The sequence below is a fragment of the Lycium barbarum genome, chromosome 6, assembly GCF_019175385.1.
Source record: "Lycium barbarum isolate Lr01 chromosome 6, ASM1917538v2, whole genome shotgun sequence".
Classification (NCBI taxonomy): domain Eukaryota; kingdom Viridiplantae; phylum Streptophyta; class Magnoliopsida; order Solanales; family Solanaceae; genus Lycium; species Lycium barbarum.
In genome coordinates, this window is record NC_083342.1 from 104,624,297 (window position 1) to 104,651,378 (window position 27,082).

Consider the following 27,082-nt stretch of genomic DNA (forward strand, 5'->3'; position numbering starts at 1 on the left):
ACCCCTCATTAAAAGAATTTTTTTGCAGGGATAAATTTATATTTTAGCATTATAATTGCACAAAACATATCCCGTAAGACTTTGTCCTTACACAACTTTTATATATATATATATATACACACACATACACGGAAGAAATGAGATAAATTCGATTTAAATGGAAAAAAATTAAAGACCAGTCCATTTGAAGGAAAATTAGTGCAATTTCATCTAACTGTGAAGGAAGAAAGGCAGGAAATGATGCGTGGCGTCTCCAAAAATGCTCATTTTGTCTCGCTTAACAAAATCTTTAAACAATTATCTTAGCTTAAAAAATTCGCTGGGAAGAATTTATATTGTCCATGAGACATAAGTTTTAATTTTTGTCTATAAGACAGAATTTCTAGTTAACTGAGTAGGTTCACTGTCTTGAAATATCTTGAACTTGTGCCTTATAGGCAAAAGCAAGCAAAAGCTTTGCCTAGCGAATTTTCTGAAGCTAAAGCTATTTTTTAGTAATTTTATTAAGTGAGACCAAAAAATAGAGACCACCCTTAAATTCTCAGATTTTTAATCTTTCCAAAATTAGATTTTGCGGTGAACTTTCATAATATTATATTTTAACCATCACTTGTTTTAACGATCGAGAAGAGTATACGTAATGACATAACACCGATCATAGTTAATCATATTAAATTAAAATATGTTGTTGTCAACACTACTATAAGTACCCTCCACTCTTAATTAATGGTTTAAATCTAAGAATAAAGTCACCTTTAACATAAGTCCGGCACAAATTCAGATTAGTTGGACCGTACAACGCTTGGAGGGATTGTTTTTTTTTTTTTTTCCACTAAAGCGTTGGAGGTAAAAATGAGATAAACTTAAGAGGTTCCCTTTCAAAAAGGTTAACCAATACAGTCCTATTAGAACAGGAAGTCTGTATCTCCACCCTTAGCTTTTTGTTCAACTTCTTTGTCCCATTTCGTTTATAATTATGCGTTAAGAGTTTCAAAAGGTTGATATAAAGTACTTCTTTTCCAGATAGTAGGTGTATCATTGTAATTTTGGTATTTTTTCTTTTGACTAATTTACTTTATGTTTTAAATATATAAATGTATTTTTTTATTTTTTTTCAAGATAGTACTTGTATCAGTTCATTCAACTTTTGGTTACATTTCCTAACTATCCAGCTTTACTAGATATGAACAGAAAGCTCATTTCAATTCACTGCTTAAGATCCCAGGCAATGTTCACACGTTATAACAGTTGCCTGCCCCATCCAGTACTGAAATGTGGTTCTACTGCAATTCCAAATCTGTGATCTTTACTTACTCATAAGCACATTCATGTTTATGATATATCGGTCAATATTTAAATATGAAGAAATCAAACATCAATCTTAATATACAGTTCCGGTTCTGAATGATAAAATAGTCTGATGAAGTTCAAAATAAGCACTCATGAATGAAGAACGTATCATTGGAGTAATGTCATCGATGCCTGGATTTCTTCAAGTGTCTGTCCCTTAGTCTCTGGTACCAGCATTGCAACAAATACAATGACTGAGCCACAAAAGAATGCAAACACGAAAAATATTCCTGGAAGTTTTGACACATCAATAAACCACTCAACCAGTTGAATAAATTAGAAGAGAATTTTAGTACAAAAGCCAGCTATAGAGAAGAGATGAAGAATGGCAGGCATTACCTGCTGCATTCCATTGGAATAGGAAATTAAAAGCATAAGAAACTATCCAAGAAGTAAAACAGCTGACCAATGTCGTAAGACTTCCAGCAGAACCCTTAATGTTTATAGGAAGTATCTGAAATGGAGATTGACTTTCAGTTTGGCTGAATGTGTATAACATATTGTGTGAATATGACATCATAAAATTCGTCTTTTGACGCACCTCTGACATGATAATCCAAGGTGTACCACCCATGCCCATCGTGAAAGATACAGAAAAGAGCTGGTGAAAGATCAACAAAATGATGATAGAATATAGAGGTAACAACATATGAACAAGGCAAAATGGAAGTCAACACCGGAATGCAAATCTCAGGACCTAGGCAAGCTATAGGTGAATAAAAAAAAAAGGATGTTTTCACAACCATTATGCCAGTGAACACCATTGAAGAGGTTAGCTCGGCTGATTGATGAAGATCCTGTTCATGGTAAAGCAGAATCATCGATATAGTGAGCATCGCATCGAGATGAATATGTGGCAAAGCAAATGGGAAACTGAAGAAGTAATTCAAATATATCACCAAGTTTAGCACCTCGAAAAGAAATCCCAATGCAGCAAGAAAGCATCCTAAGCAAGCCCCAGCAGAAGAAACCTGCAAACGAAATGGTGATGCTTATTCAAATTGTTATTTTATTGGCAAAGCGACATGAACCCACAGTCATTGACCTAACCATCATAAGAAATCGTCGCCCAGCTTTTTCGGTTAGGATAATACCCATGGCAGCAAATGGAACCTGAATTGAAGAATGACTGTCTGAGTGTCCTTTTTAACGGCCTTTTATTAAACTGGACTATTAAGAGTTGAGAACCTGGAGAACAGCCATGACTCTAGATGCTGAGTCTGCCGAACAACCTTGTAAAATGAGCTTAACTTTTAGATGTGTGCCTATAAATACAAGGCTGAAATATTCTAGTCCAAACAGACTTTATTTCTGATAGTTGTTACCAGCTGCTCGAAAAATTGAACTGGCAAAAGAAGTTATCGCACTGGTCCCTCCAAACTGTACGAGAGCCATTAACCCCGTTCCAACCTTATGATATTGAATATCCACAGAAATATCAGACATATCATCTAAAGTCTTAAGTATATCAATGCAGGGTTATGCATAAAGCTTACAATCAGTGGATGGGCATATTTCCTACTGAACAAATCCATAAATTTGGATCCTGAGTGTTGCTGAACTATTTCAGTATAGTCCTGTTAATTAGAGGAGAGATTTTAGTAATAGCAGCTCTTCTAGAACTAGACTTCAATAGAAAAATATGAAATGGACAAACAAGTAAATAACAGTGCTCGATTAGACATTTTAGAGCAACTTGTTACTTTTATTTCAGCTGCTTCAGCGGAAATATCTGCATTTTCCCCCCTCAGACGTTGTAGTGATGCTTCTACCTCCTTCTCAAAACCAATTTTCGACTGTCAATCGAACAACATCAGATATCATTTACCATAGGAGCTAGATAGCTTAAAATCAAATAATAAAACAGCTCTTCTGAGAAAATTATAGAAATAATATAGGAATAAAGAGGAAACATATATGCTTGAACTTGCAGCAGTACATATCCAATAACATCAGTATTAATCCACTTGGGATAAAGTGATTGTAGATTGTATTTCTCTTTATAATTCCTGTTGAAATAGTTGGAACAGAATGTTCAGTTAATGCCACCTAATATTCTTTGTGAATAATTTACTCACCAACCACCGAGGAGACTCTGGTATAAAGAATACACCTAGCATCTGTATAAAACAAGGGGTAGCACCTGAAAGTTCAACCAATTTCAAGAAATTAAAAAGGAAACCTCTATAGAATCAGGCATCTTCTTTTTCATATTCTCTTTTCTGTTGCATGCATTGTACCATTACCTACTAGAGCTAAAGTGCGCCAGCTCATGTTATTCCCAATGTAGTACGCCAGTGAAAAGCCAAGAGTCAGCGTAAACTGCAAAACACCAATGTTTATACATAGAGAAAAAGAGTTGTACCCACAAACCAAAATCAACAAAGTTTTTCATTTACTGAAGCAGCTGCTAGAAAGCACCCTCGGATATCTTTCGGTGTGACCTCTGAAATGTATATAGGCGCCTGTTTGCAATTTAATTCAGGTTGCATTATGCATCAGACCTTTTTTGGTCTAAAGAACGGAAAAAGTTATCGGAAAATATTTAATAAATTACCACATACAACTGAATTCCTGCACCAACTCCCATCAGCAACCTTCCAGCATCAAGCCACCAAGCTCTCTTTTGACAAGCACAAACATGTAAGTTGAACCATAATAAGGATAAGGCTAATAGGGAGTCAGAGAAAGAAAGAGTTCATAAATGATGATGTATAGTATGTTGAAGATGAAGACAAGGGCGAATCCAACGTATAAGCAGTTGGTGCACATACTTGGACTTTACCCACGTATGTGGAAAATTTAAACTAAAGCTTATATATCATATACGCTGTGTGTGTGTGTGTTCTTTTTTCTTGTGACGATATACTTTAAGAGGCAGCCACTGCCTTAAAATCTGATTTTTTCAGCACTATCAATGTCATGTAAATGTTTGAATCAGTTCCTAGTGTCTTTTATATTTCCCCAATAGTTTTTATTGCAACTTGTCTGATCTAATCAGATAATGGACATGCTGTAGGATTAACACATGTTATAGCATTGATTATATTTTGCCAATATCTTCTGCTGCAACTTGACTGAGTTAATCAGATAATCAATATGCTATGCTGCTATTTGCCTAACACATGTAACATGGCCTGACTGGAAGCAATAAAGGGAGGGGAGATAAAGAGCGCGCGCACACAAACAGAGAGAGAGGGACAGTAGAAAAGTTATTTCCATGTTGTGCTTGAGGTAAAAGATATTCTTCTGTACCTTGCCAACGGTTATTGAATACCAGCCCAAGATATAAAATAAATCCAAAATCCACATTGCCTGCATTTATTATAAACCAATTAGGAACTCAAAAAGTTGATTCAAGTTCAATAAAGTTAGCAAAGAAAAAGAGACATACAACTCTCCTGCCAAAACGATCAGCCACTTTTCCACTTGTCAGAGCCCCAATCATTCCTCCAAATGTCATGATTGAAGCAAAAACCGAGTACTCCACAAAAGGAAAGAAAAAGAATAAATCAGACTATGGAAAGAGAAATACTAATTATTTTGTTTATTCAATTTATTCGATCTTATTTAAAAGGAAAAAGTTTATCCTGATGAAAAAATGCATTTCAATTGACTGTCATTATAGACATTGAAATTCCAAATCTGTTCGTGGTGGAAGAGAACATCTTGACAAAGGATAGAAACTAAATCTAAATGAACCTCTTGGTTAAATTTGTGAATCGTGCGTTTAATTACAAAATACACATGCACATAAATGAAGAAGGAACCCCTAATATAAAGCTACCTGACTAAATGAGAGAGATCGTGTTATATTGATACTAACAGTAGACTCTAACATAGCATAACTCCCAAAGACATGTAATTTTCCTTCAAGGGAGTTTTGTTCTTGCTCTTGCATTCACTATTTCCCCATTTCAGCTAGGATTTAGCAAGAACCTAATTGGCATGCTTTGGAAGAAACAAACATACGTTTAACCTCTTCACTTAGAAAAATGGAAGCTTTTAACAAACAATTTCATGATTGCTTTATACGAGAATAACTCAATTTATGTGTGAATACTGATGCACTCCCAGTATATTTTGTGGTCATGTCAAATGTTATGTAAGTAAACAGCAATTCATGCATCACTACACTTGTCTACATATCTAGCAATTAGATTAAGGACCTCTTTGACTGATCAAACAAAAAAAAAAAGTGAACATCTTTAAACCCTAAATAGATTCGATATTTTCACTTTACATGTAACAGGCTGTGAGATTAATCCGGAGCCAGCACATAACTCCTGGACTAGGTTACTAATTATGGGTTAAGCGTCTTCTAGTACTTCAACTATTCCCTGTTTTGCAGTTGAATTACTGTATCTACACTTTTCAAGATCTCAGAACAGGGCTAAATGCTGATCAGGTCAGTGTGACAGAGCAGTTCTGCCGCTTTTGTACCCAGAAAAAACTGTAGTAAAATATTTACTTCTGCTATAGAGAGTCCCAGGTCATTCATGATCCCTGATTGAGCAGGAGATGCATATCCAACCTGCAAAGGACACACAGCCAGCAACAATCAGTGGAAGCCCTTTAAAAAAAATTCCTCAGGTCATTAGATTACACTACGAGAAATCTGAAGTATGCTATTTGAGAAATATGTTATAGTGCTTAAGAACAGTTGCATGTTTCCTACCATTAAATTTTTAATACATTCAAGAGGAAACTGATTTGTACGGATAGATTATAGATATGCTGAAATAAAACATGCCCTGAAGACTCTAGATCGAACGAGGAACCAAATTTTATGCATTTTTCACGCCTGTGGCGCTAGGACACAGTAGGAAGACCAACAGATATATGTTTCTAAACATATGCTGGACAAAATGGATGCTTAATTCAGTTTTATCATAGATGGAAAATTATGTACCTTCACTACACCCATAATATGAATTAACAGACCTCAAAATCTCATACCTTTACAAGTAATACTTACAGCAAATCCATATGCAAAGTAACCACAGGCAGCAACTGAGGAGCTCAAAACAACATTTGCAGTAAAATGGGATTCCCAACTTGCTTTATTGACACTATTCCTATCTAACAAACTTTCTTCCATGCTTTGGGTCATATTATGTTGCTACCTGGAGAAAAAGGAAAACACCGTTAAGCATGAAACTAGAAGTTTAGAAGAGTGGGAATGTGTCCAATACTTCACGAGAGAGCTATAAAAGGTATCCTGAGCTATATACAATCTCTCAGAATCCGAGCAGACTTCGCCAAAAAAACAGAATAACTGTTGAGATTTTAAGGTGTGAATGGGAAATGAGAAAAGATACCTTTTGGAGTGCACCCAAAAGACACCTTTTGGATTGCACCTCTCCATCTCACCCTTTCATTGCCTATAAATTCAGAGGCCTAGCCTCAGTTTTAGATACAGAAATCAGAATTCTTTTCCCTCCAAATTGTTTTCTGCATTTGTTCGGAACAAAATTATAGTAGAGTTGTGTGATTTGCTGCCGAATTTGCGTTCGCCGAAGTTAGTGGGGTTTGAGGTACTGCTACGCCATTAACAGGTATATTTGTTTTATCTTGGGAGAAAGTAAATCATAACCTCGGGTATAGCGAGGGGATTAAATTCCTTAAGGACACACAGTGAGTTCTGAGGATTCTGATATTTTTAGATTAATGCATTTTTTATGTTTTTCAAGATTAATTCATGTTTTTGGTTTACACAGTAATACTAACAATTACATGGAAGCAAAAGATCAAGATAGCCAACTAGTCCGTATTACGCTTAGTCATGATGATACGCTTACCCTAGGTAAGTGTTCGCTAGGAGGCTCATTAATTTTGTTTAGAGATATGTATATCAATAGGAATTGCAAGAGAGCCCTTAGTGGCTAATAATGAGTATTGGAGTATATATGATATGGTAATTGAAGGAAATGGATACTGACGATTTATATAGTCGACCCTGACTAGTTTAAATTGAGACGTAATAGTTGTTGATCATTCGCTAAAGAAAACAAAATAAGGAAAAACACAACTTTAGATACCAATAAAATTAAAGACAAGAAAAATAAGTATGGAACTGTTATTCAAACAGGTGGTTCCCACCAGTGGCGGACCCATGTACAATTTTTGGGTGCTCCAGCACCCATTAAATTCAGTCACGGAGTGTATAGCTGTATAGAAAATATAAAGGAAACAGATATAAATAGTTAATAGAGCACCCCCGAACTCAAAATTCCTGGATCCAGCACCCCCGAATTCAAAATCCTGAATCCGCCACTGGTTCTCACTACTACACAATACACTAATAATGAGAACCCCAAGTTAGAAAACTTCAAAAAGCACAGTTGGATTCAAATCTGAATCACAAAACAGCACCAAAATTGTTCATGTTAAGAACATATCATAAAATAGGAAGTAGATACTACAGTCTAGCTACAAGTTGATTCTAGAATAGCAAATAGATAGCAGCATGGATTTCTTAAATAAGCATGCATGATGAAGCATATGCTCAAAATCTACAAAAATCAAGGTTATCATGGTCTCTCTTTAGTTCAGTAGTATATATATATATATATAGATAGATAGAGGCTAAACAAGAAATGTAAAAAACTAGTAGCTAAACTCAAAACAAAACCTGGTTGAAGGTTTTGTGATCTTACCAATCTAATGACCTCCAGCACAAAAAACAGGTTTGGTGAAAAGCCAAAGGGAGTGTCAAGTGGAGTACAGCATTAGCAGACAGAAATATGTATACACTAGAAAACTACGTACTATTTTATGCGTCAGGACCGCCATTCTCATTTTAATAAGAAGACCTCGTATGATCATCATGGAGATAAATAAAAAAGACAAAAAATCAACTAACCCCTTATTAAAAAATCATTGCTTTTTGGATGATTCTCGGTAATTGAAAATGACGACCAACCAATCCATATTATTTTGGAATTAATGATGTAATGCACGTTTTTCTTGAAATACGCGACTGGTATTCTTTGTCTTTTTTTTTTTTTTTCCTGTTTAGCCAAACTTCTAAACAGTTAAAAGATATTTTATTTAAGGAAATTATTTAATTACAGAATAATAAGGAAAACATATGTATGTGGTTGACTCGTTGAGTGATAGTAAAGGCTGGGAAAAAAAACTTCTTCCTTTATTTTACATTTACTATATATGCTTCTAAGTTCTAACCATCTTTCAAAGTTATTCGAAATACTGATTATTATATGGAAATTAATCAAAATACCGGTTACGTTACCCTTGAATATGAAAGGACATATAATCTTTAATTCACAACCTAAATAGTAAAAATTGGGGACCACCAACACTAAAAAGTACTACAACTTTTAGTTGGTATTTCATTTTTCACTCAAGCAAACTCTACAATATCTTGTGGCTGGTGGCTCACATCTTGTTTTTTTCCTTTTTTTTTTTTTTTTTTTTTTTTTTTTTTTTTAAGTGATTGATACCTTAGACGTAACATATATTAGTTTGGTATCTGATGTTTGTTGGTGAATCTGTTACAGTACTTGGAAGGTAATTTATAAGTACGAGAAACGTTTTTTATGTCTTAAGCTAAAAAAAAAAAAAAAAAAAAAAGTTTTCCAAGATTGACTTTTCCAGCCTGATGTCATATTTTATGAATAGCTTCTTTTTCTCAGGTAATTTATAATAATGTACTAATTTTTAATGGGTATACTGATCACAAAAACTGGAATCCTAGTTCATTGAAAGACTAGATTCCTGAACATGCACTATTCCATAATCCATACTCCCTCCTGCGCAAAATAAGCATTCGCTTACCTTTTTTTATTTTGGTTCAAAATAAGTGTTCACTTGCATAATCAAGAAAAAATTAATTATTTTCTTCCAAACTTACCCCTATTTAGATAAATGAGTATTTTTGTAATCAAGAAACTATATTAACTAGTTACTACTAGTATTTAATTAAGGGTAAAACTACTTATTTTTTAGTAGGAGTTATATTTTCTTAAGGGGTGTGCTAAAAGAGTCCACTTATCTTGAGTTTCGTATATTTCATTTGTGCTTTAATTTCAGGTGTCATGTCATTAAAAAGTAACTACGTATATCACTATCCGGCTTAAGTGACCTTTTGAGTTAAATAACAAAAAATAAGTGGCTTTTTATAACACAAGAAATAAAAGTGACTTTTTGAATGAAATAACATATCAAGATACGTGATTTTTCTTATACAAATGAAAGAAAGCGACTTTGTTCGTCTACTTTTAATAATTTAGAGTGACCGTTTAAGTAATGAACTCTACAATAAATCATCAGATGTGCATGAATTTTGTCCTTATTCTCGAAAACAAAATCAATATCAGCTAAGCTATGTCATGGATTCCTGAATTTCTTCAAGCGTGCGGCCTTTTGTTTCTGGCACTATCTTTGCAACAAATGGGATCATCAACCCGGAAAAAATTGTGAACATGAAGAACACACCTAGTAAAATGCAGAACTTTCAGAATCTGAATAACAAACAAACACAACGGTTCGAGCAATTCTAGAGATGATGCATACCTGAAGGGCTCCATTCAAACAAGAAGTTGAAGCATAGGTGACAATCCTAGAAGTAAACCAGTTGCATGCAAATGCAAAACTTTCAGTTGATCCCTTTATGCATGTTCATGTTGGATGTGCGAACAAAGTACCACATTGATAGCTGAAAAGAAAAGGGAGCTGTTTATAAGAAGTTGAATACTCTTAATGAAGTGAGACCTTTTTGGGGAAAACCGTGCGGGTTTTGCCCAAAGCGGACAATATCACATCATGTTAAGAGTATCTTTGGACCGTTTTAGCCCAACAAACTGGTATCAGAGTCAATGGTTTGGCGGGACGAGTATGAAGATGGCGGAGTGTGGCGTGGGGCCCGGCTTAGTGCCTTTGCCCGTCTATGGGTCGGTTTACAACCTTTGTAATGAGTCATGTGGAACTTAGTTCGAGGGGGAGATTGTAGGGTGTGCGAACAAAGCACCACATTGATAGCTGAAAATAAAAGGGAGCTGTTTATAAGGAGTTAGATACTCTTAATGATGTGAGGCCTTTTAATTGGGGAAAACCGTGCGGGCTTAGCCCAAAGCGGATAATATCACATCATGTTAAGAGTATCTTTGAACTGTTTTAGCCCACTAGTTCATAGGACATATCTGATATGGTAATAACTTACTTAGTAACTATAGTACTCAAAAAGGTTCGAGTTGTGTAATGTATGGAGGAAAAGGGCTACATAGCTGATCTCTAAAACAATAGTTATAGCTGCACCACCTTCACCGATTGAGTAAAATATACGGAATGTCTTTGCATGCATTAGAGTATCAAAAGTTTGATATTAAGTACTCCTTCCGTCCCATAATAAGTGTCACCATAACCAAAAACACGCATATTAAGAAACTAATAATGCAATGTGAAGTTTACTGAATTACCTCCACATAATAAAAATAAATTATTTGTTTCTCTTGATTAGAGCATGCATGAGTAGTAGTCCTTTTGACATTAGGAATCTAATAATTCCAAGTTACTATGTGGCTTGTCCAATCATCATTTTAGATGTTACTTTAACTTTTCAATTTTCGTCTAAGAGTAGATTCGGAAAAAACTAGCCAATTTATGTTTTGGTTTCCTCAGGTGACACTTATTATGGGACAATTTTTTTTTCGCTAAGGTGATACTTATTATGGGACGGAGGGAGTAATATCTTGTCCAGATAGTAGTTATTGCAAGGAAGAGAAGAAAAGGAGTTGAAGAAGAAAGCTACGCTATTTGAGATGGAAGGGTATTTGCGTCACAAAAGTTTCATTAAATGAAGGCAAGGGCAAAAGTTAAATATTTTAAAAACAAAGGGTAAAAATTAAAGACCACTTCTTTTGAAGGACACTCAACGTAAGTGTGATTTCTTAGTTGCTAATTGAATTATTTTCCATCGAGTTCATATTGGATTGCTCATTTGTGGGTCATCAAATTAGTTAATTCCTTGAATTCGAATAGAATAGGTTCTTAGGGTTGAATCCAATTGGAAGAATTTGAGTTTCATATACTCAAGTTTGTCCATAGATTTACTATCCTTTGGGTCTTGCTTCTATCCTCTAATCTTCTCATCCCCAATTCTAATCTATCCTTTTAATTTCTGCTTTGTTTGTTTGATTTTCTTAGAGTTTCCAATTATATACGTCATTCTCCCTAATTAAAATTCAAGCACAACCAAACAAACTATATTAGTCTCTACTTAACAATCTCTCAAACTCACAAGTTTTTCATCAATATTCAAGGTAGGTGCAAATGAAAGACTAAGTACTCTATTTAAACCAAGTCTCTTACGACAAAGGCCCTAAAGTGGCTCTTTGCGAAAATAACCCCCATATGGGGCCTTCAATGCATCACACACCCCAATGCTTGCAATTATGACCTCAATTTGCAACCTTAGCCTTGAATTGGATTCTTAACCAAGATTTGCAACCTGTATCCATGAATTGCACTTCTAGCCTCTTTTGCGCTATTTAGATTCTATCCATTAAGTGCATTTATTTTGTTTTCTTTAAAGCCTCTTAACGGGTCAGAATATATCTGAATGAAGAGTCTTAACACCATTCAGATCCATTTAGAATAATTTATTTCACAAAAGCTTTCACGCCTCTCCACTTCCCTTCTCGGCAAAGGTTTCACGCCTCTGCTCTCCTTTCTCAATCAGATATTAATTTTCTTCCTCTTGAACTGATAAGTTTTCCTAATCTTTACAAGTATTTTGTCTAGTACTTCTCATATTCACAATATTCTTGGGTATATTGACGTTTATCAAGAATTCTTTATTGCCACAAGTATTATCCAAAGAAGGGAGCAAATCGTTATGTGCTATAATCCCATTCTTGAAATTAAATGTAATAGCAAAAATCATGTGCTGTCAAAATAAATTTTTGAAGCAGGTAACTTGGTTTGCGGTAAAAAGAATTGTTCTAAAGGACAAACAAATCGTTATATGCTATAAACCTATTCTTGAAACTGTAACAGCAAAATCAAATTTCTTGATAAAAGGTTATGGTCTTTTGGGTTATATTAACTTCGACAAAACGATTTTGCTGGCTAAAGATGAGATTAAACAATAAACATTTAATATTCTTATTTATCTCTATTTTGTTACATTTATATGCATCAATCATTAGCATAATTTTCTATCAAAAAATAATTTTATTTTGCTGAAATGAGATTTTTTATAATTTTTTTATTGATATAATGTTTAATTCTGAATTTTATTTGAATATTTTACTGATTATGTTTAAAAGATAAATTAGACACATTTAGATATTGAAAATAAACAGTCTTAATCATTCAGTGTTCAGACCTGGAGACAACATCTTAATATTCAAATGTGCATTTATCTGAATGCACGTCTTAATACATTCTATGTGTTTTAAGTATAAATGTAATATTATTTTTGAGAACTAGTTGGAGCAATCATTAGCTTGTGGTTACAGTTTCCTAACTGTCCAGCTTTACTATTGACTAGGTATGAACAGAAGCTCATTTCAATTCACTGCTTAAGATCCTAGGCAATGTTCACATGTTATACCAGTTGCTTGCCCATCCAACACTGAATTATGGTTCGACTTCCAATTCCAAAACTCTGATCTTCACTCTCTCATGAGCACATTCATGTTATTATATAGTATTTGATAAGATTTACATATGAACATAACAAATGATATAAAGTTACAATTCTGAATGATAAAGTAGTCTGAAGAAGTTCAAAATAAGCAGACGTGAATGAAGAAGATATCATTGGAGTAATGTCATCGATGCCTGGATTTCTTCAAGTGTCCGGCCCTTAGTCTCTGGTACCAGCATTGCAACAAATACAACGACTGAGCCACAAAAGAATGCAAACATGAAGAACACTCCTGGAAGTTTTGACACATTAGTAAAACACTGAACGAGTTGAAGAAATTAGAAGAGACTTTGTACAAAAAGAAGCTTTAGGAAGAGATGGAAAGTGGCATTACCTGCTGCATTCCATTGGAATAGGAAATTAAAAGTATAAGAAACTATCCACGAAGTAAAACAGCTGATCAATGTCGTAAGACTTCCAGCAGAACCCTTGATGTTTATAGGAAGTATCTGAAATGGAGATTGACTTTCAGTTTGTCTGAATGTGTATAACATAATGTATTTGAATATGACATCTTAAAATTCGTTCTTGACACACCTCTGACATGATAATCCAGGGTGTACTACCCATGCCCATCGTGAAAGATACAGAAAAGAGCTGGTTATAGCAAAGATCAACAAAATGAGGATAGAATAGAGAGGTAATAACATATGAACAAGGCAAAATGGAAGTCAACACCGGAATGCAAATCTTAGGACTTAGGCAAGCTATAGGTGAATAAAAAAGAGGATGTTTTCACAAACCATTATGCCAGAGAACACCATTGAAGAGGTTAGCTCTGCAGATTGATGATGATCCTGTTCATGGTAAAGCAGAATCATCGATATAGTGAGCACCAGAACCAGATTAATGTGCGGCAAAATAGATCAGAAACTGAAGAAGTAATTCAAATATATCACCAAGTTTAGCACCTCGAAAAGAAATCCCAATGCAACAAGAAAGCATCCCAAGCAAGCCCCAGCAGAAGAAACCTGCAAATGAAGTGTTGGTGCTTATTCAAGTTGTTACTTTTTTAGCAAAGCGACATGAACCCAGTCATTGACCTAACCATCATAAGAAGTCTTCGCCCAGCTTTTTCTGTAAGGATAATACCCATGGCAGCAAATGGAACCTGAAATGAAGAATGACAGTCTGGGTGTCCTTTCTAATGGTCTTTTATTAAACTGGAGTATTAAGAGTTGAGAACCTGGAGAACAGCCATGACTCTAGATGCTGAGTCTGCCGCACAACCTTGTAAAATGAGCTTAACTTTTAGATGTGTGCCTATAAATACAAGGCTGAAATATTCCGGTCCAAACTGACTTTATTTCTGATAGTTCTTACCTGCTGCTCTAAAAATTGAACTGGCAAAAGAAGTTATCGCACTGGTCCCTCCAAACTGTACAAGAGCCATTAATCCAGTTCCAACCTTATAATATTGAATATCCACAGAAAAATCAGACATATCATCTAAAGTCTTAAGTATATCAATGCAGGGTTATGCATAAAGCTTACAATCAGTGGACGGGCATATTTCCTACTGAACAAATCCATAAATTTGGATCCTGAGTGTTGCTGAACTATTTCAGTATAGTCCTATTAATTAGAGGAGAGATTTTAGTAATAGCAGCTCTTCTAGAACTAGACTTCAATAGAAAAATATGAAATGGATAAACAAGTAAGTAACAGTGCTCGCTTAGACATTTTAGAGCAACTTGTTACTTTTATTTCAGTCGCTTCAGTGGAAATATCTGCATTTGCCCCCCTCAGACGTTGTAGTGATGCTTCTACCTCCTTCTCCAAACCATTTTTCGACTGTCAATAGAACAACATCAGATATGATTTATCATAGGAGCTAGATAGCTTAAAATCAAATAATAAAACAGCTCTACTGAGAAAATTGTAAAAATAATATAAGAATAAAGAGGAAATATATATGCTTTTGCAGCAGTACATATCCAATAACATCAGTATTAATCCACTTGGGATAAAATGATTGTAGATTGTATTTCTCTTTATAATTCCTGTTGAAATAGTTGGAGCACAATGTTCAGTTAATGCCACCTAATATTCTTTGTGAATAATTTGCTCACCAACCACCGAGGAGACTCTGGTATGAAGAATACACCTAGCACCTGTATAAAGCAAGGGGTAGCACCTGAAAGTTCAACCAATTTCAGGAAATTAAAATGGTCTATATAATCAGGCATCTTCTGTTTGAAATTCTTTTTTCTATTGTATGCATTGTACCATTACCTACTAGGGCTAAAGTACGCCAGCTCATGTTATTTCCAATGTAATATGCCAGTGAAAATCCAAGAACCAGCGTAAACTGCAAACATCAATGCTTATACATAGAGAAAAAGAATTGTACCCACAGACCAAAATCAACGAAGTTTTTCATTTACTGAAGCAGCAGCTAGAAAGCACCCTCGGACATTTTTTGGCGCGACCTCTGAAATGTATATAGGTGCCTGTTTGCAAATTAATTAAGGTCATATTATGCATCAGACCTTTTCTGGTGTAAGGACGGAAACAATTATCCAAAATTATTTAATAAATTACCACATATAACTGAATTCCCACACCAACTCCCATAAGCAACCTTCCAGCATCAAGCAACCAAGCTCTCTTTTGACAAAGCACAAACGTTTAAGTTGAACCATAATAAGGAAAAGGCTATTAGGGAGTCAGAGAAAGAAAGAGATCATAAATGATGATGTATTCTATGTTGCGATGAAGACAAGAGCGAATCCAACATGTAAACAGTGCCCTATATTATATACTGTTAGCGCGGAAACAATAAAAATACAGTAATTAACCTAGTTTTGATCGATGTGATCCTAGTCCACGAAGAACGACTGACATTTTGTATTAATATCAAGGGAGAAAGTAAGTTAAAAGATTGAATACTCTTAGGTTCTATATTCTGTCCTACTTAATAAATCCTAGCTAGCATGTATTTATACTACTAGGTCTAATCCTTTCCTAGAAAAGATCTAAATTCCAATAACACTCGAAAACCAACCAAAAAAAAGTTTCCTTATATTTCTTTCGGCTTTTGAGTAGGAATTAGCTTGAATATCTTCTCAACTTCACAATCTCCATCTTGAGATAAATTTCGAGCTTCCATATGAACGTCATTCAGTCCAATGTCTCTAAGCCTATGTGAGCTAACTCTGTGTAGGAAACAAGAGACACTAACCGAAACCTTGTACATACTAGTAGCTCTACCTGGCCCTGCCGTTCTCCATCCTAACGCATCAGTTGATGCGAACTCCTGCCAAATTCATAAAATGACTGAACTTGACAAGAGGAACCTCCTTGGTCAACATATCCGCTGCGTTGTCCTTTGTGTTAACCTTTAAGACCTTAACTATGCCTTGTTCAACAACATCACAAATAAAATGGAATCTGATATCAATGTGTTTGGTGTGATCATGAAATCTCTGATTTTTTATCAAGTGAATGGCACTCTGGCTATATATTTTAGAGTTGGTTCCTGTTGAACCCTACTCAATTCTGACACCAAACCTTTCAAACATATAGCCTTCTTTACTGCTTCTGCTGCTGCCATATATTCAGCTTCTGTTGTGGACAAAGCAGCTATAGACTGGAGAATTTCCTTCCAACTTATGGCACTACGTGCAAGAGTAAAAATATAGCCTGTTGTTGATCTCCTTCAATCAAGATCGCCTACAAAATCATAATCACATAATCAAGGACCGAAAAACCTTCATTTCTCATCCTACAAAAAATTAGACCAACATTCGAAGAACCTTTAAGATATCTCAATATCCACTCAATTGCTTCCCAATGTGTCTTACCCGGGTTAGACATGAATCGACTTACCACACTCACTGCTTGAGTAATACCAGGCCGAGTGCAAACTATAACATACATAATGCTACCAACTGCACTAAAATAAGAAACTTTTGACATGTATTCCACCTCTTCCTTTGATTGCGGTGCCATCAAAGAAGAAAATCTGAAATATTGTGCTAACGGTAAAGTAACGAGTTTACATTTATTCATGCCAAACCTCTCAACTACCTTCTCAATATACTTTTTCTATGAGAGATGTACCTCACAGTTCTTCTTGTGAATCTCCATTCCAAGAATTTTCTTAGCTTCACCTAAATCTTTCATGTCAAACTCCTTACTTAGCAGTTTGTTCAAATCATTTATCTCTATCATACTATTAGCAGCGATAAGCATATCATCAACATATAACAATAAATAAATATTTGAATTACCTGACACCGTCATGTGATACATACAGCTATCAAATGCACTTCTCGAGAAACCTTTAGTAATCATGAACGCATCAAATCTCTTGTACCACTGTCGTGGTGATTGTTTCAAACCATACAAAGATTTCTTCAACTGACAAACCTGATCTTCTTTTCCTTTAATAAAGAAAACCTCGGGCTGATTCATGAAGATCACCTCTTCAAGTTCATCATGTAAGAATGCAGTCTTGACATCAAGCTGATGAAGCATCAAGTCATAATGGGCAACCAAAGCTAATAACAAACGAATTGAGCTATGTTTTACGATTGGTGAGAAAATCTCATTGTAGTCGATTCCCTCCTTCTGCCAAAAGCCCTTAGCAACCAATTCACTTTGTATCTAGCATCTTCTATACCCCAAATGCCATCCTTTTTTTTGAAGACCATCTGGAACCAACAGTTCTCTTCCCCTTGGTAGACTTACCAAATCCCATGTCTGGTTCTTGTGCAGAGACCCCATCTCTTCGGTCATGGCTAAACGCCATTGATCAGCTTCACCACACATAGTAGCTTTTGTATAGCTTGAGGGTTCCAAATCCTTTATTTCCTCATCGGCAGTAGCTAATGCATAGGCCACAAGATTAGCTTGCGAAGGCTGAGGATAATATTTTGGATTAGGCTTTGGAATTCATTTGTCCCTTCCAGTAGCTATACTGTATGGTTCACTTTCAGGTACTACTGTGTGAGCTTTTTCATTATCTGACTTCACCTGAGTCACTTGATCCTCCTGCTCGGTAAGTTTCACATTTTCCTCCACCATTTCTGGAGTAAGAACTTTATGTCCTGCAAACTCAATAGAAGTCTTTCCAGCATCAAGCATAGAGGCCTCATCAAAAGTAACATTTCTACTGTGTTACAAACTTAAGAGGATCTAAACTCCATATTCTATATCCTTTTACCCCTTCAGCATATCCTATACATAAACCGTTTCGAACTCGAGGTTCTAATTTTCCGTTACTTACATGATGATATGCGATACATCCAAACATTCTTGGGTACGAGTAATCAAACGGTTTACCTGACCATATCTCATTTGGATTTTTGAAGTAAATCGCCGATGTTGGAGAACAATTATCAACATAACAAGCAGTCTTTACTGCTTCGGCCCAAAACTCCTTGGGCATCTTGGCATTAGAGAGCATATATCTTGCTTTCTCAAGAAGAGTGCGGTTCATCCTTTCAGCTACTCCATTCTGTTGTGGTGTATGCCTAACAGTTGTATGTCTCAATACACTATGAATCTTGCAGAAATTGTCAAACTCTTCATTGCAAAACTATAAGCCATTATCTATTCGAAGACACTTAATCTTTCTGTCACACTGATTTTCAATTAATGTCTTCCAGTTTTTGAAATTCTCAAAGACATCACTTTTAGCCTTGAAGAAGTATACCCAAACCTTACGTGAAAAATCATAAATAAAAGTAAGAAGATACCTCTTTCCACCCTTGGATGTAACCTGAGATGGACCCGATAAATCTAAATGAATGTAGTCAAGTACCCCTTCGGTTTTGTGCTTGCCCATGTTAAAGCTGACCCGTTTATGCTTTCCAAGGACACAATGCTCACAAAAATCAAGTGTACTAATCTTTGCACCTTTCAAAAGGTTTCGGTTGCTCAAAATTGTCAACCCGCTCTGGCTCATGTGACCTAATCTCATATGCCACATCTTAGCCTTGTCACCATCTGATAACTGTGAGGTTGCAGCATTCGCAATACCTAGAATGGTGTTGCCCATAAGTACATAAAGACCACCCTCCAGTTTGGTCTTTAACATGACCAGAAAACCCTTGGTCACCTTGCTGATTCCACCTTCAAACGCATGCTTATATCCGAGCTTATCAAGAGTACCAAGAGAGATCAGATTCTTTTTCATATCAGGAACATGTTGAATATTAGACAATGTTCCTATGATACCGTCATGACATCGTATAGGGGCTGAACCAATGCCTGCTATTTCACATATTGCATCGTTACCCATAAGTATAGTCCCACTCGTCTGCTCGTAGCTCGTAAACCTCTGAAGCACATGTGAAAGGTATAAGTTGAATCTAAAATCCACTTGTGTGTCTGGATGTCATCTGTTGAAGCAGTTAGCACATAATCTTCTCCAGATGTTTGAGCTACCTGAACCATAGACGCACTGGCTGTTGTTTTATCAATCTTCTTATTCGGGCAATCCCTCTCAAAGTGACCCTTTTGATGACAACCCAACATTCAGCATCCTTCCTACTCACCCTTTTCCTAGACTTTGACCTAGCTACTGATTTGCCTTTCCCTCTTTGGCTCGAGCGACCTCTAACCGTCAAACCCTCACCATGGTCCTCTTTCTCACCATTGTTGATATGGTTTCTTAATTCATCTGAATTCAATGCATGTCTTACCATCTGTAACGTGACCACCTCCTTACTGTACATCATTGAATTAACTACGTCTTTGTATGCTGGTGATAATGAAAACAGTAGAGTGCACGCTAGTTCTTCATCTCCCACTTTAATATCAGCATGAGTAAGATCCATAGCCAATTTATTAAAAGCATCAAGATGATCCTATCAAGTTGTATCTGTCTTCATCATGAAGGTGTGTACACGCTGCCTTAACAACATTCTAGTTGTTACTGATCTCTACTGAGCTTTAAGTTTCTTCCACAGACGCGCAACAGTTTTCTCGGTACTGACTTCACATAACACGCTGTCTGATAAGGATAATTGAATTGCACTAAACACACCCATCTCAATCTTCTGCTTCTCGACCTCTTTCGTATTTTTGGGATACGAGTCGTCCAAAGTATAGACTGATCCTTCTCTCTGTAACAATGCCATGATCTTGTTCTTCCAGATGTTGAAGTTATTACTTCGCCCATCAAAATTCGCTTCCTCATACTTCATAGATGTCATAGTCTCCTCGTCTCCTCGTCTCCTAGGTCTCACGACCTGTAGGTTCTGATACTAATTGTTAGCATGGAAACGATAAAAAACACAGTAATTAACATGGTTCGGATCGATGTGATCCTAGTCCACGGAGAGCGGCCGACACTTTTATTAATATCAAGGGAGAAAGTAAGTTACAAGATTGAATACTCTTAGGCTCTATGTTCTGTCCTACTTAATAAATCCTAGCTAGTGTGTATTTATACTACTAGGTCTAATCCTTTCCTAGAAAGGATCTAAATCCCAATAACACCCAAAAACCAACCAAAAAAAAATCCTTTTATTTCTTTCCGCTTTTGAGTAGGAATTAGGAATTGGCTTGAATATCTTCTCAACTTCACATATACTGTGCGTGCGCGCACTCTTTTTTCTTGTGAATATATACTTTAAGTGTTACACCTCGGAAAATCTTCCGTTGGTACGCAAGTGAATGAACTAGTGATGAGTATGAGTGTATGATGTTTCCATGAGTAAGAAACGACATTTGATGACCCTAAGTGAAGTTTCAAAGGCATCCGATGTTAGACGAGAAAGTTGGCTAAGATAAGGCAAGGCTTACGATGTGTATCGGAAAGGAAATACGAGTAACGAGTTAATGAGGACTTGATGATGTCTTGGAGAAGTGTGACAACGTCCCTTAGATTGGTATTGAAGTGTTGAACAAGTGTTAAGAAGGTTTCATAAGGATTGGAGATCAAACAAATCGACGAAACGGACTTCGGAACCACTGGGAGTTATACGGCCAAACATACTGGCCGTATAAATTATACGGTCCGTATGTTTGGGACCGTATAATCAGCCCAGAAAGGCAAAAGTTTCTGGACCAAATATACGGCCAGACATACAGTCCATATAAATTATACGGACCGTATGTTGGTCCGTATATACAGTCGGGCAGATTTTTGGCCCATTTAATAAAGGGACCAAGGTTATTTCATTTCATTTCCACTTCACATCCCTTCTCTCTAAAACATCTCTCTACATATATTCCACAAGAATTCAAGGATATTTAGTGATCAACAACATAAATCAAGTGAATCAAGTATAGGAAAACCATCAAAAATCATTCAAAGTCAAAAAATCTCATGGAGATAAACTAGGGTTTTTGCTCAAGTGGAGTATTATCAACTAAAGCTTGTTCCTACAACATCTAAGGTAAGATTCATGATATTTTTATGTTGTTCAATGTATTTAAGAGTTGAAATACTTGGATGGTAGAAAGGTATGATAAAATGGGTCATAAATGTGGAATAGTGTCATTTTGAGAAATAGTTTGAATTGAGTTATGCTTCTTGGTATATTGTGATGTAAATGTGTTATAAATGACATTGAGAACATGGGATAGGCAATGTATGTGAATGAACGTAGTTATGTGATATGACCATGGATATGAGTGATTGAAAGTAAGTCTAGAAATATGGATAAATGAATAACGACTATTGTTATGGTATTGTGAATGTATTGTTGACGTTTGGGAGTTGATATACGTTATGAAGGAATGTCGTATAAATAAAGGAGATGCTGTCCGATTTTCTATAGTTTTAGTCATGTATGCTAGCTATCGATTCTAATGATAGTATGACTTTAATGAAGGTAGAAACGCGAGCGTTGGAGGAGAACGCGCAAGTGGTAAATAGTTGAACGGAAAGGTATGTAAGGCTAACCCTTCTTTCATAAGGCATGGTTCTTGATACGCTACAATTGTACTAAATCCCTCGTATGACGAGTAAGCCTATAGAGATAGATGTGATGAATGACGATAATGGTGATAATGATATTGATGACGACTATAACTATAATGATGACGATGATGATAATGGCGTTAATAGAAATGATGCTTATGAGCTATTATGTATATGTATCTATGAATGACTATTATGGAGCCCCGAGCTTATGAGGCCGGGTATGATATGTAAGTAAGTATGTATATGATTACGTAACGCGCGCACACCTCTGCAGATGGTACGGATAACCCTGACGCCTTGGTAGGGCCAGGTAGATGTAAGCCTGAAGCCTTGGTAGGGCCAGGTATGTGTACCCTTGAGCCTTGGTTGGCCAAGTATGTATGAAACACCGATCCTACGTGGTCGGGTATGCTATGTAAATGCTATGTATATGATATGGTTATGTATATGATATGAATACGAATATGATATAACTAGGTATATGAATGTGAATAAGGGGCATGTATACGAATACGAGCACAAATATGGTACGGGTACTATTATGAATACAGATAATGATGTATGTACACAAATACGTATTAGCAATGGAAAGTTCCTATGAAAGGCAAGTAAGTGCATATGACGATGATATTGCCATCTCCCATTCTATGTTATTTCTTATGTTGCTGTTTATGCTTCTATATTGATATTGATCATGCTTTACATACTCAGTACATTCTTCGTACTGACGTCCTTTTGTTTGTGGACGCTGCGTCATGCCCGCAGGTGCACAGGGAGACAGGCTCGATCCGTAACCACATTCTCAGAGACTACATAGCAGAGCTCCATTTCATTCGGAGCCATAGCTTTTGGGTATTTATTCTTTTGTGTACATAGTTATGGGCATAGCGGGGTCCTGTCCCGCTCATGTGATATGTTATACTCTTCTTAGAGGCTCGTAGCCACGTGTATATGGTTAGATATGTCTGGCCTTGTCGGCCTATATTTTGTATATCATTTTGATAGCCTTGTCGGCTCATGTACATTGATGTGGCATAGGTGTCAATGATGATAAAAAGGCAATGTTGTCTAATAGGACTAGTATGATTGATGAATAGAAATGCATGTTTCATTATGTGGCTCGCCTAGATGTAAGAGTAAGTGTAAGCTAAGGGGTGCCCGGGTGGGCTAGCACCAGGTGCTCGTCGCGGCCCCTAGTCGGATCGTGACATTAAGAGGCAGCACTGTCTCTAATTCTGAATCCGTCAGCACTTTAATCAGTATCATGAATAAGCGGAATGAGTTCCTAGTGTCTTTAATATTTTCCCAATGGCTTCTATTGCAACAAGACGATCTAATCAGATAAATGACATGCTATAGGCTTAACACATGTTACAGCCATTGATTATATTTTCCCAATAGTTCTGCTGCAACTTGACTGAGTTAATCGGATAATCAATATGCTCTGCAGCTATTTACTTAACACACGTTACATGGCCTGAATGGAAGCGAGAGAGAGAGAGAGAGAGAGAGAGAGAGAGAGAGGGATAGGAGAAAAGTTATTTCCCTGTGCGTTTTAAGTAAAAGATATTCTTCTGTACCTTGCCAAAGATTATTGAACACCAGCCCAAGATAATAAATAAATCCAAAAGCCACATTGTCTGTAGTAATTATAAACCAATTAGAAACTCAAAAAGTTGATTCAGGTTGAATAATTTAAGTGAAAGTTCAATAAACTTGGTAAAGGAAAAGAGATATACAGCTCTCCTGCCGAAAAAATCAGCCACCTTTCCACTTATCAGAGCCCCAATCATTCCTCCAAATGTTATGATTGAAGCAAAAACTGAGTACTACACAAAAGTGAAAAAAAGATTAATTACATTATGAGAAGAAGAAGTTAATTATTTTGTTTATTCAATTTATTCGACCTTATTTAGGAGGAAAAAGTTTATCCAGATGGAAAATGCATTTCATTTGACTTATATTACAGACATTGAATTTCCAAGTGCATTCGTGGTGGAAGAGAACATATTTTGACAAAGACTAGTAGCTAAATGGACCTCTTGATTAAATTTTTCAAAATCATGAGTTTACTTATAAAAGGTTCATGCACATAAATAAAAATGAACACCTACGTAAAGCAACCTGAGTAACGGAGAGATATCATGTTAATATTTATCTAACAGTAGAATCTAACACGGCATCACTCTCATGGACATGTAATTTTCCTCCAAGGGACTTTTGTTCTTGCCCTTGCATTCACTATTTCCCCATTTCAAATAGGAAGCTTATTAAGAACCTAATTGGTTCGTTTGTGAACAAAAATCATATCTTAACCTCTTCATTTAGAATAATGGAAGCTTTCGACAAACAATTTCCATGATTGCTTTACAAGAGAACAACTCAATTTATGCATGAATATTGATGCATTCCCAGTATATTTTGCGGACATGACAAATGTTATGTAAGTAAACAGCAAAGCATGCATCACCACCACTTGTCTACATATCCAGCAATTAGAATACGGACCTTTTTAATTCACCAAAAATAAAAAGAGGAATGTGAACCTCTTAAAATCCTGATAGATTCAATTTGGTCAAATTACATGTAAGGCTGTGAGATTTTTCCGGAGCCTGCAAATATTTTTAAGACTCCTGGACTAGGTTACTAATTATAGATTCAGGTCTTCTAGTACTTCAGCGTTTGCCTGTTCTACAGTTGAATAATTACTGGATCTAAATTTTTCAAGATCTTAGAACGGGGTAAAACAAGGCTGATCAGGTTTTTGTGAGACAGCTGTTCTGCCGCCTTTGTAAACAGGAGAAAAGGTTGTAAAATACTTACTTCTGCTATAGAGAGTCCCAGGTCATCCATGATCCCTGATTGAGCAGGAGATGGATATCCACCCTGCAAAGGACACACAGCCGGCAAGCAATCAGTGGCAGCCCTTTAGCATAGTTTACTCAGCTCATTAGAGATTACACCACAGTGAAATCTTAAGTTTGGTCATTTGAGAAATATGTTATACAGTGCTTACGAATATTTGCATATGTCCTACCATTAAATTTAAATACATTCAAGCGGAAACCGATTTCTACGCATAGATATGTGGTACTAAGAAAAATGTCCTGAAGACTCTAGGCCTAACGAGGAACCAAATCTTATGCATTTCTCACTCCACTTGAGCTAGTACACAGTAGGAAGACAACCAGATATATGTTTCTAAAAATATGCAGGACAACATGGATGCTTAATTCAGTCCTATCCAAAGTTGAAAAATTGCGTGCCTTCATATTCCCCATAATATGAATTAACAAACCTCAAAACCCCGCATATTCCTCGTACCTTTACAAGTAATACTTACAGCAAATCCATAGGCAAAGTAACCACAGGCAGCAACTGAGGAGCTCAAAACAACATTTGCAGTAACATGGGATTTCCAACTTGCTTTTCTGAGACTACTCCCATTTAATAAACCTTCTCCCATGTTGTCAGTCATATTGTGTTGCTACCTGGAAAAGAAAAAGGAAGAGACTGTTAAGCATGAAACTAGAAGTTTAAAAGAGTGGGATCGTGTTGAATACTTCACGAAAGAGCTATAAAATGTATCCTGAGGGCGGCCTGATGGTCAGGACATTAAACGCTTAAGTGAGACATCTACTTATAGAGCTCTATACAGCACAGAATTTTGGACCATCCATCCACACATGAAATCTCATGGCTAAGTAGCACATTTAGCGTGAGAGCCCGTCGTCATACAGCGCCTTTCAGGTAAGTCCCCACAACTAAGGTCAGGTAGCATTCATATTATGTCTTTCTGCATAAAACCCCTCATATTATAGCATGAAGGGAACACAATTCATATTTTTTATTGAAAGATCATCTGCTTAATAAATTACCTAGAAGAAAATTGTGTCAAAAGACCTACAATCTCTTATAATCCAGGAAAACTTCGCCAAAATTCAGGATAACATGGAAGCAAAATATCAACATATATAATACCAACTAGTTAGGATAATACTTAGTCAGGATGGTACACTTACATTCGGTTCAGTGTTTGCTAGGAGGCTCTTTACTTTGTTTAAAAAGAGATGTGTACTGAGGGCAGTTCAGTGCACAAAGTATCTCGCATTAGTAGGATTCAGGGAAGGGCCGCACCTAAGGGTGTGATGTAGACAGCCTACCCAGATGCAAGTATTAGTGGCTGCTTCCACGGCTCAAACCCGTGTACTAGTATTATTTTTACAATATACCGGACACAAAGTTCAAGGAATCAAAGGAGTCTTTTGAATCTTGTGATCCTAAATTAAATATGTGTATAATGTACTAAAATGTGCTTTAAATCTTGTGGTTTTAAACTAGCCATATAAGATGTTTGAATTGTCACTTTTTTTGTATAATAAAACATTTTCCGTGGAAAATATTTTCCTTCGTACCAAACACACCCTGAATGACAAAACAACACCAAAATCATTCATGTTTACATAAAGAAAAAATAGGAAGTAGCTAGAGCAAACCTGGCTGAAGGTTTTAAGATCTTGCCAATTCAGCAACAAAAAGCAGTTTTAATCAAGTGTCAAGTGGAGCAGAGCATTTGCAGACAGAAGCACTAGAAAATTAAAGAATACTTGATGCCTGAGGCCGGCCATTGGCATACATATTCTTTTGGTATTAGTGATGTGCTACACGTTTGTCTTACTAGATGATAATCTACTAATGTTTATTTTGCAAGATTACGTAATATATCAGTACGGAGTCTAATGTTGGGTAAACAAGACTTCTTGCATTGACATCACTGTCTTTTTTGTCTTATATAACAAGATAAGCCAAGCTTTCGAAATGCCAAAGTGTTTATTTTTCGAAAAAAAGAAACACTTATTTTAAAGAATAGTTTTGTTAAGGAAGACATAAATAATTTTGAGCAGTACCAGAAATAATATTTTAACTTTTAAGTAGAAGTTGAAACGAATAAATTCTCCCAGTTATTTTGTATTTTATTTCATAAAAGAGTTATCTCAAAATACTGATTAACCTTACCCTTGAAAATAAAAGGACACAATTAATCTTTAATTTGCAAAACTAAATGAATACTTGGGGACAACCAACACGAAAAGGTCTAGATTTTAGTTGGGATTTCATTTTCACTCGAGAAAAGTTGGTATATGTTGTGGCTGGAGAGTGGAGACTCACCTCTT

The 27,082-nt window shown here is 36.0% G+C and overlaps 2 protein-coding genes across 5 annotated transcripts; both read right to left on the minus strand.

Moving 5' to 3' along the window:
- Positions 1 to 787: 787 nt before the first annotated feature.
- On the minus strand, positions 788 to 8,283 carry LOC132645184 (sugar transporter ERD6-like 5). Of its 2 annotated transcripts, XM_060361995.1 has the most exons (19): positions 8,010 to 8,283; positions 6,329 to 6,476; positions 5,822 to 5,884; positions 4,745 to 4,834; positions 4,606 to 4,665; positions 3,908 to 3,973; positions 3,750 to 3,815; positions 3,597 to 3,672; positions 3,429 to 3,493; positions 3,054 to 3,146; positions 2,847 to 2,927; positions 2,676 to 2,760; positions 2,539 to 2,582; positions 2,401 to 2,463; positions 2,262 to 2,321; positions 2,094 to 2,147; positions 1,892 to 1,951; positions 1,690 to 1,804; positions 790 to 1,580 (listed from the first exon to the last, which is right to left on the minus strand). In XM_060361995.1, the coding sequence occupies exons 2-19, from the start codon at positions 6,461 to 6,463 to the stop codon at positions 1,459 to 1,461; spliced, it is 1,398 nt and encodes a 465-aa protein (XP_060217978.1). In that variant the 5' UTR covers positions 6,464 to 6,476; positions 8,010 to 8,283; the 3' UTR covers positions 790 to 1,458. The 2 variants fall into 2 exon arrangements, with proteins under 2 accessions (XP_060217980.1, XP_060217978.1); XM_060361997.1 differs by lacking the exon at positions 8,010 to 8,283 and having other exon boundaries at positions 788 to 1,580; positions 6,310 to 6,447.
- A 4,659-nt stretch (positions 8,284 to 12,942) lies between these two features.
- LOC132645183 (sugar transporter ERD6-like 5) lies at positions 12,943 to 26,703 on the minus strand. Of its 3 annotated transcripts, XM_060361992.1 has the most exons (19): positions 26,405 to 26,696; positions 25,252 to 25,399; positions 24,732 to 24,794; positions 23,648 to 23,737; positions 23,489 to 23,548; positions 15,569 to 15,634; positions 15,412 to 15,477; positions 15,260 to 15,335; positions 15,097 to 15,161; positions 14,726 to 14,818; positions 14,519 to 14,599; positions 14,348 to 14,432; positions 14,211 to 14,254; positions 14,073 to 14,135; positions 13,936 to 13,995; positions 13,768 to 13,821; positions 13,562 to 13,621; positions 13,359 to 13,473; positions 12,943 to 13,256 (listed from the first exon to the last, which is right to left on the minus strand). In XM_060361992.1, the coding sequence occupies exons 2-19, from the start codon at positions 25,384 to 25,386 to the stop codon at positions 13,135 to 13,137; spliced, it is 1,398 nt and encodes a 465-aa protein (XP_060217975.1). In that variant the 5' UTR covers positions 25,387 to 25,399; positions 26,405 to 26,696; the 3' UTR covers positions 12,943 to 13,134. The 3 variants fall into 3 exon arrangements, with proteins under 3 accessions (XP_060217975.1, XP_060217976.1, XP_060217977.1); XM_060361993.1 differs by lacking the exon at positions 23,489 to 23,548 and having other exon boundaries at positions 26,405 to 26,703; XM_060361994.1 differs by lacking the exon at positions 26,405 to 26,696 and having other exon boundaries at positions 25,233 to 25,371.
- Positions 26,704 to 27,082: the final 379 nt, after the last annotated feature.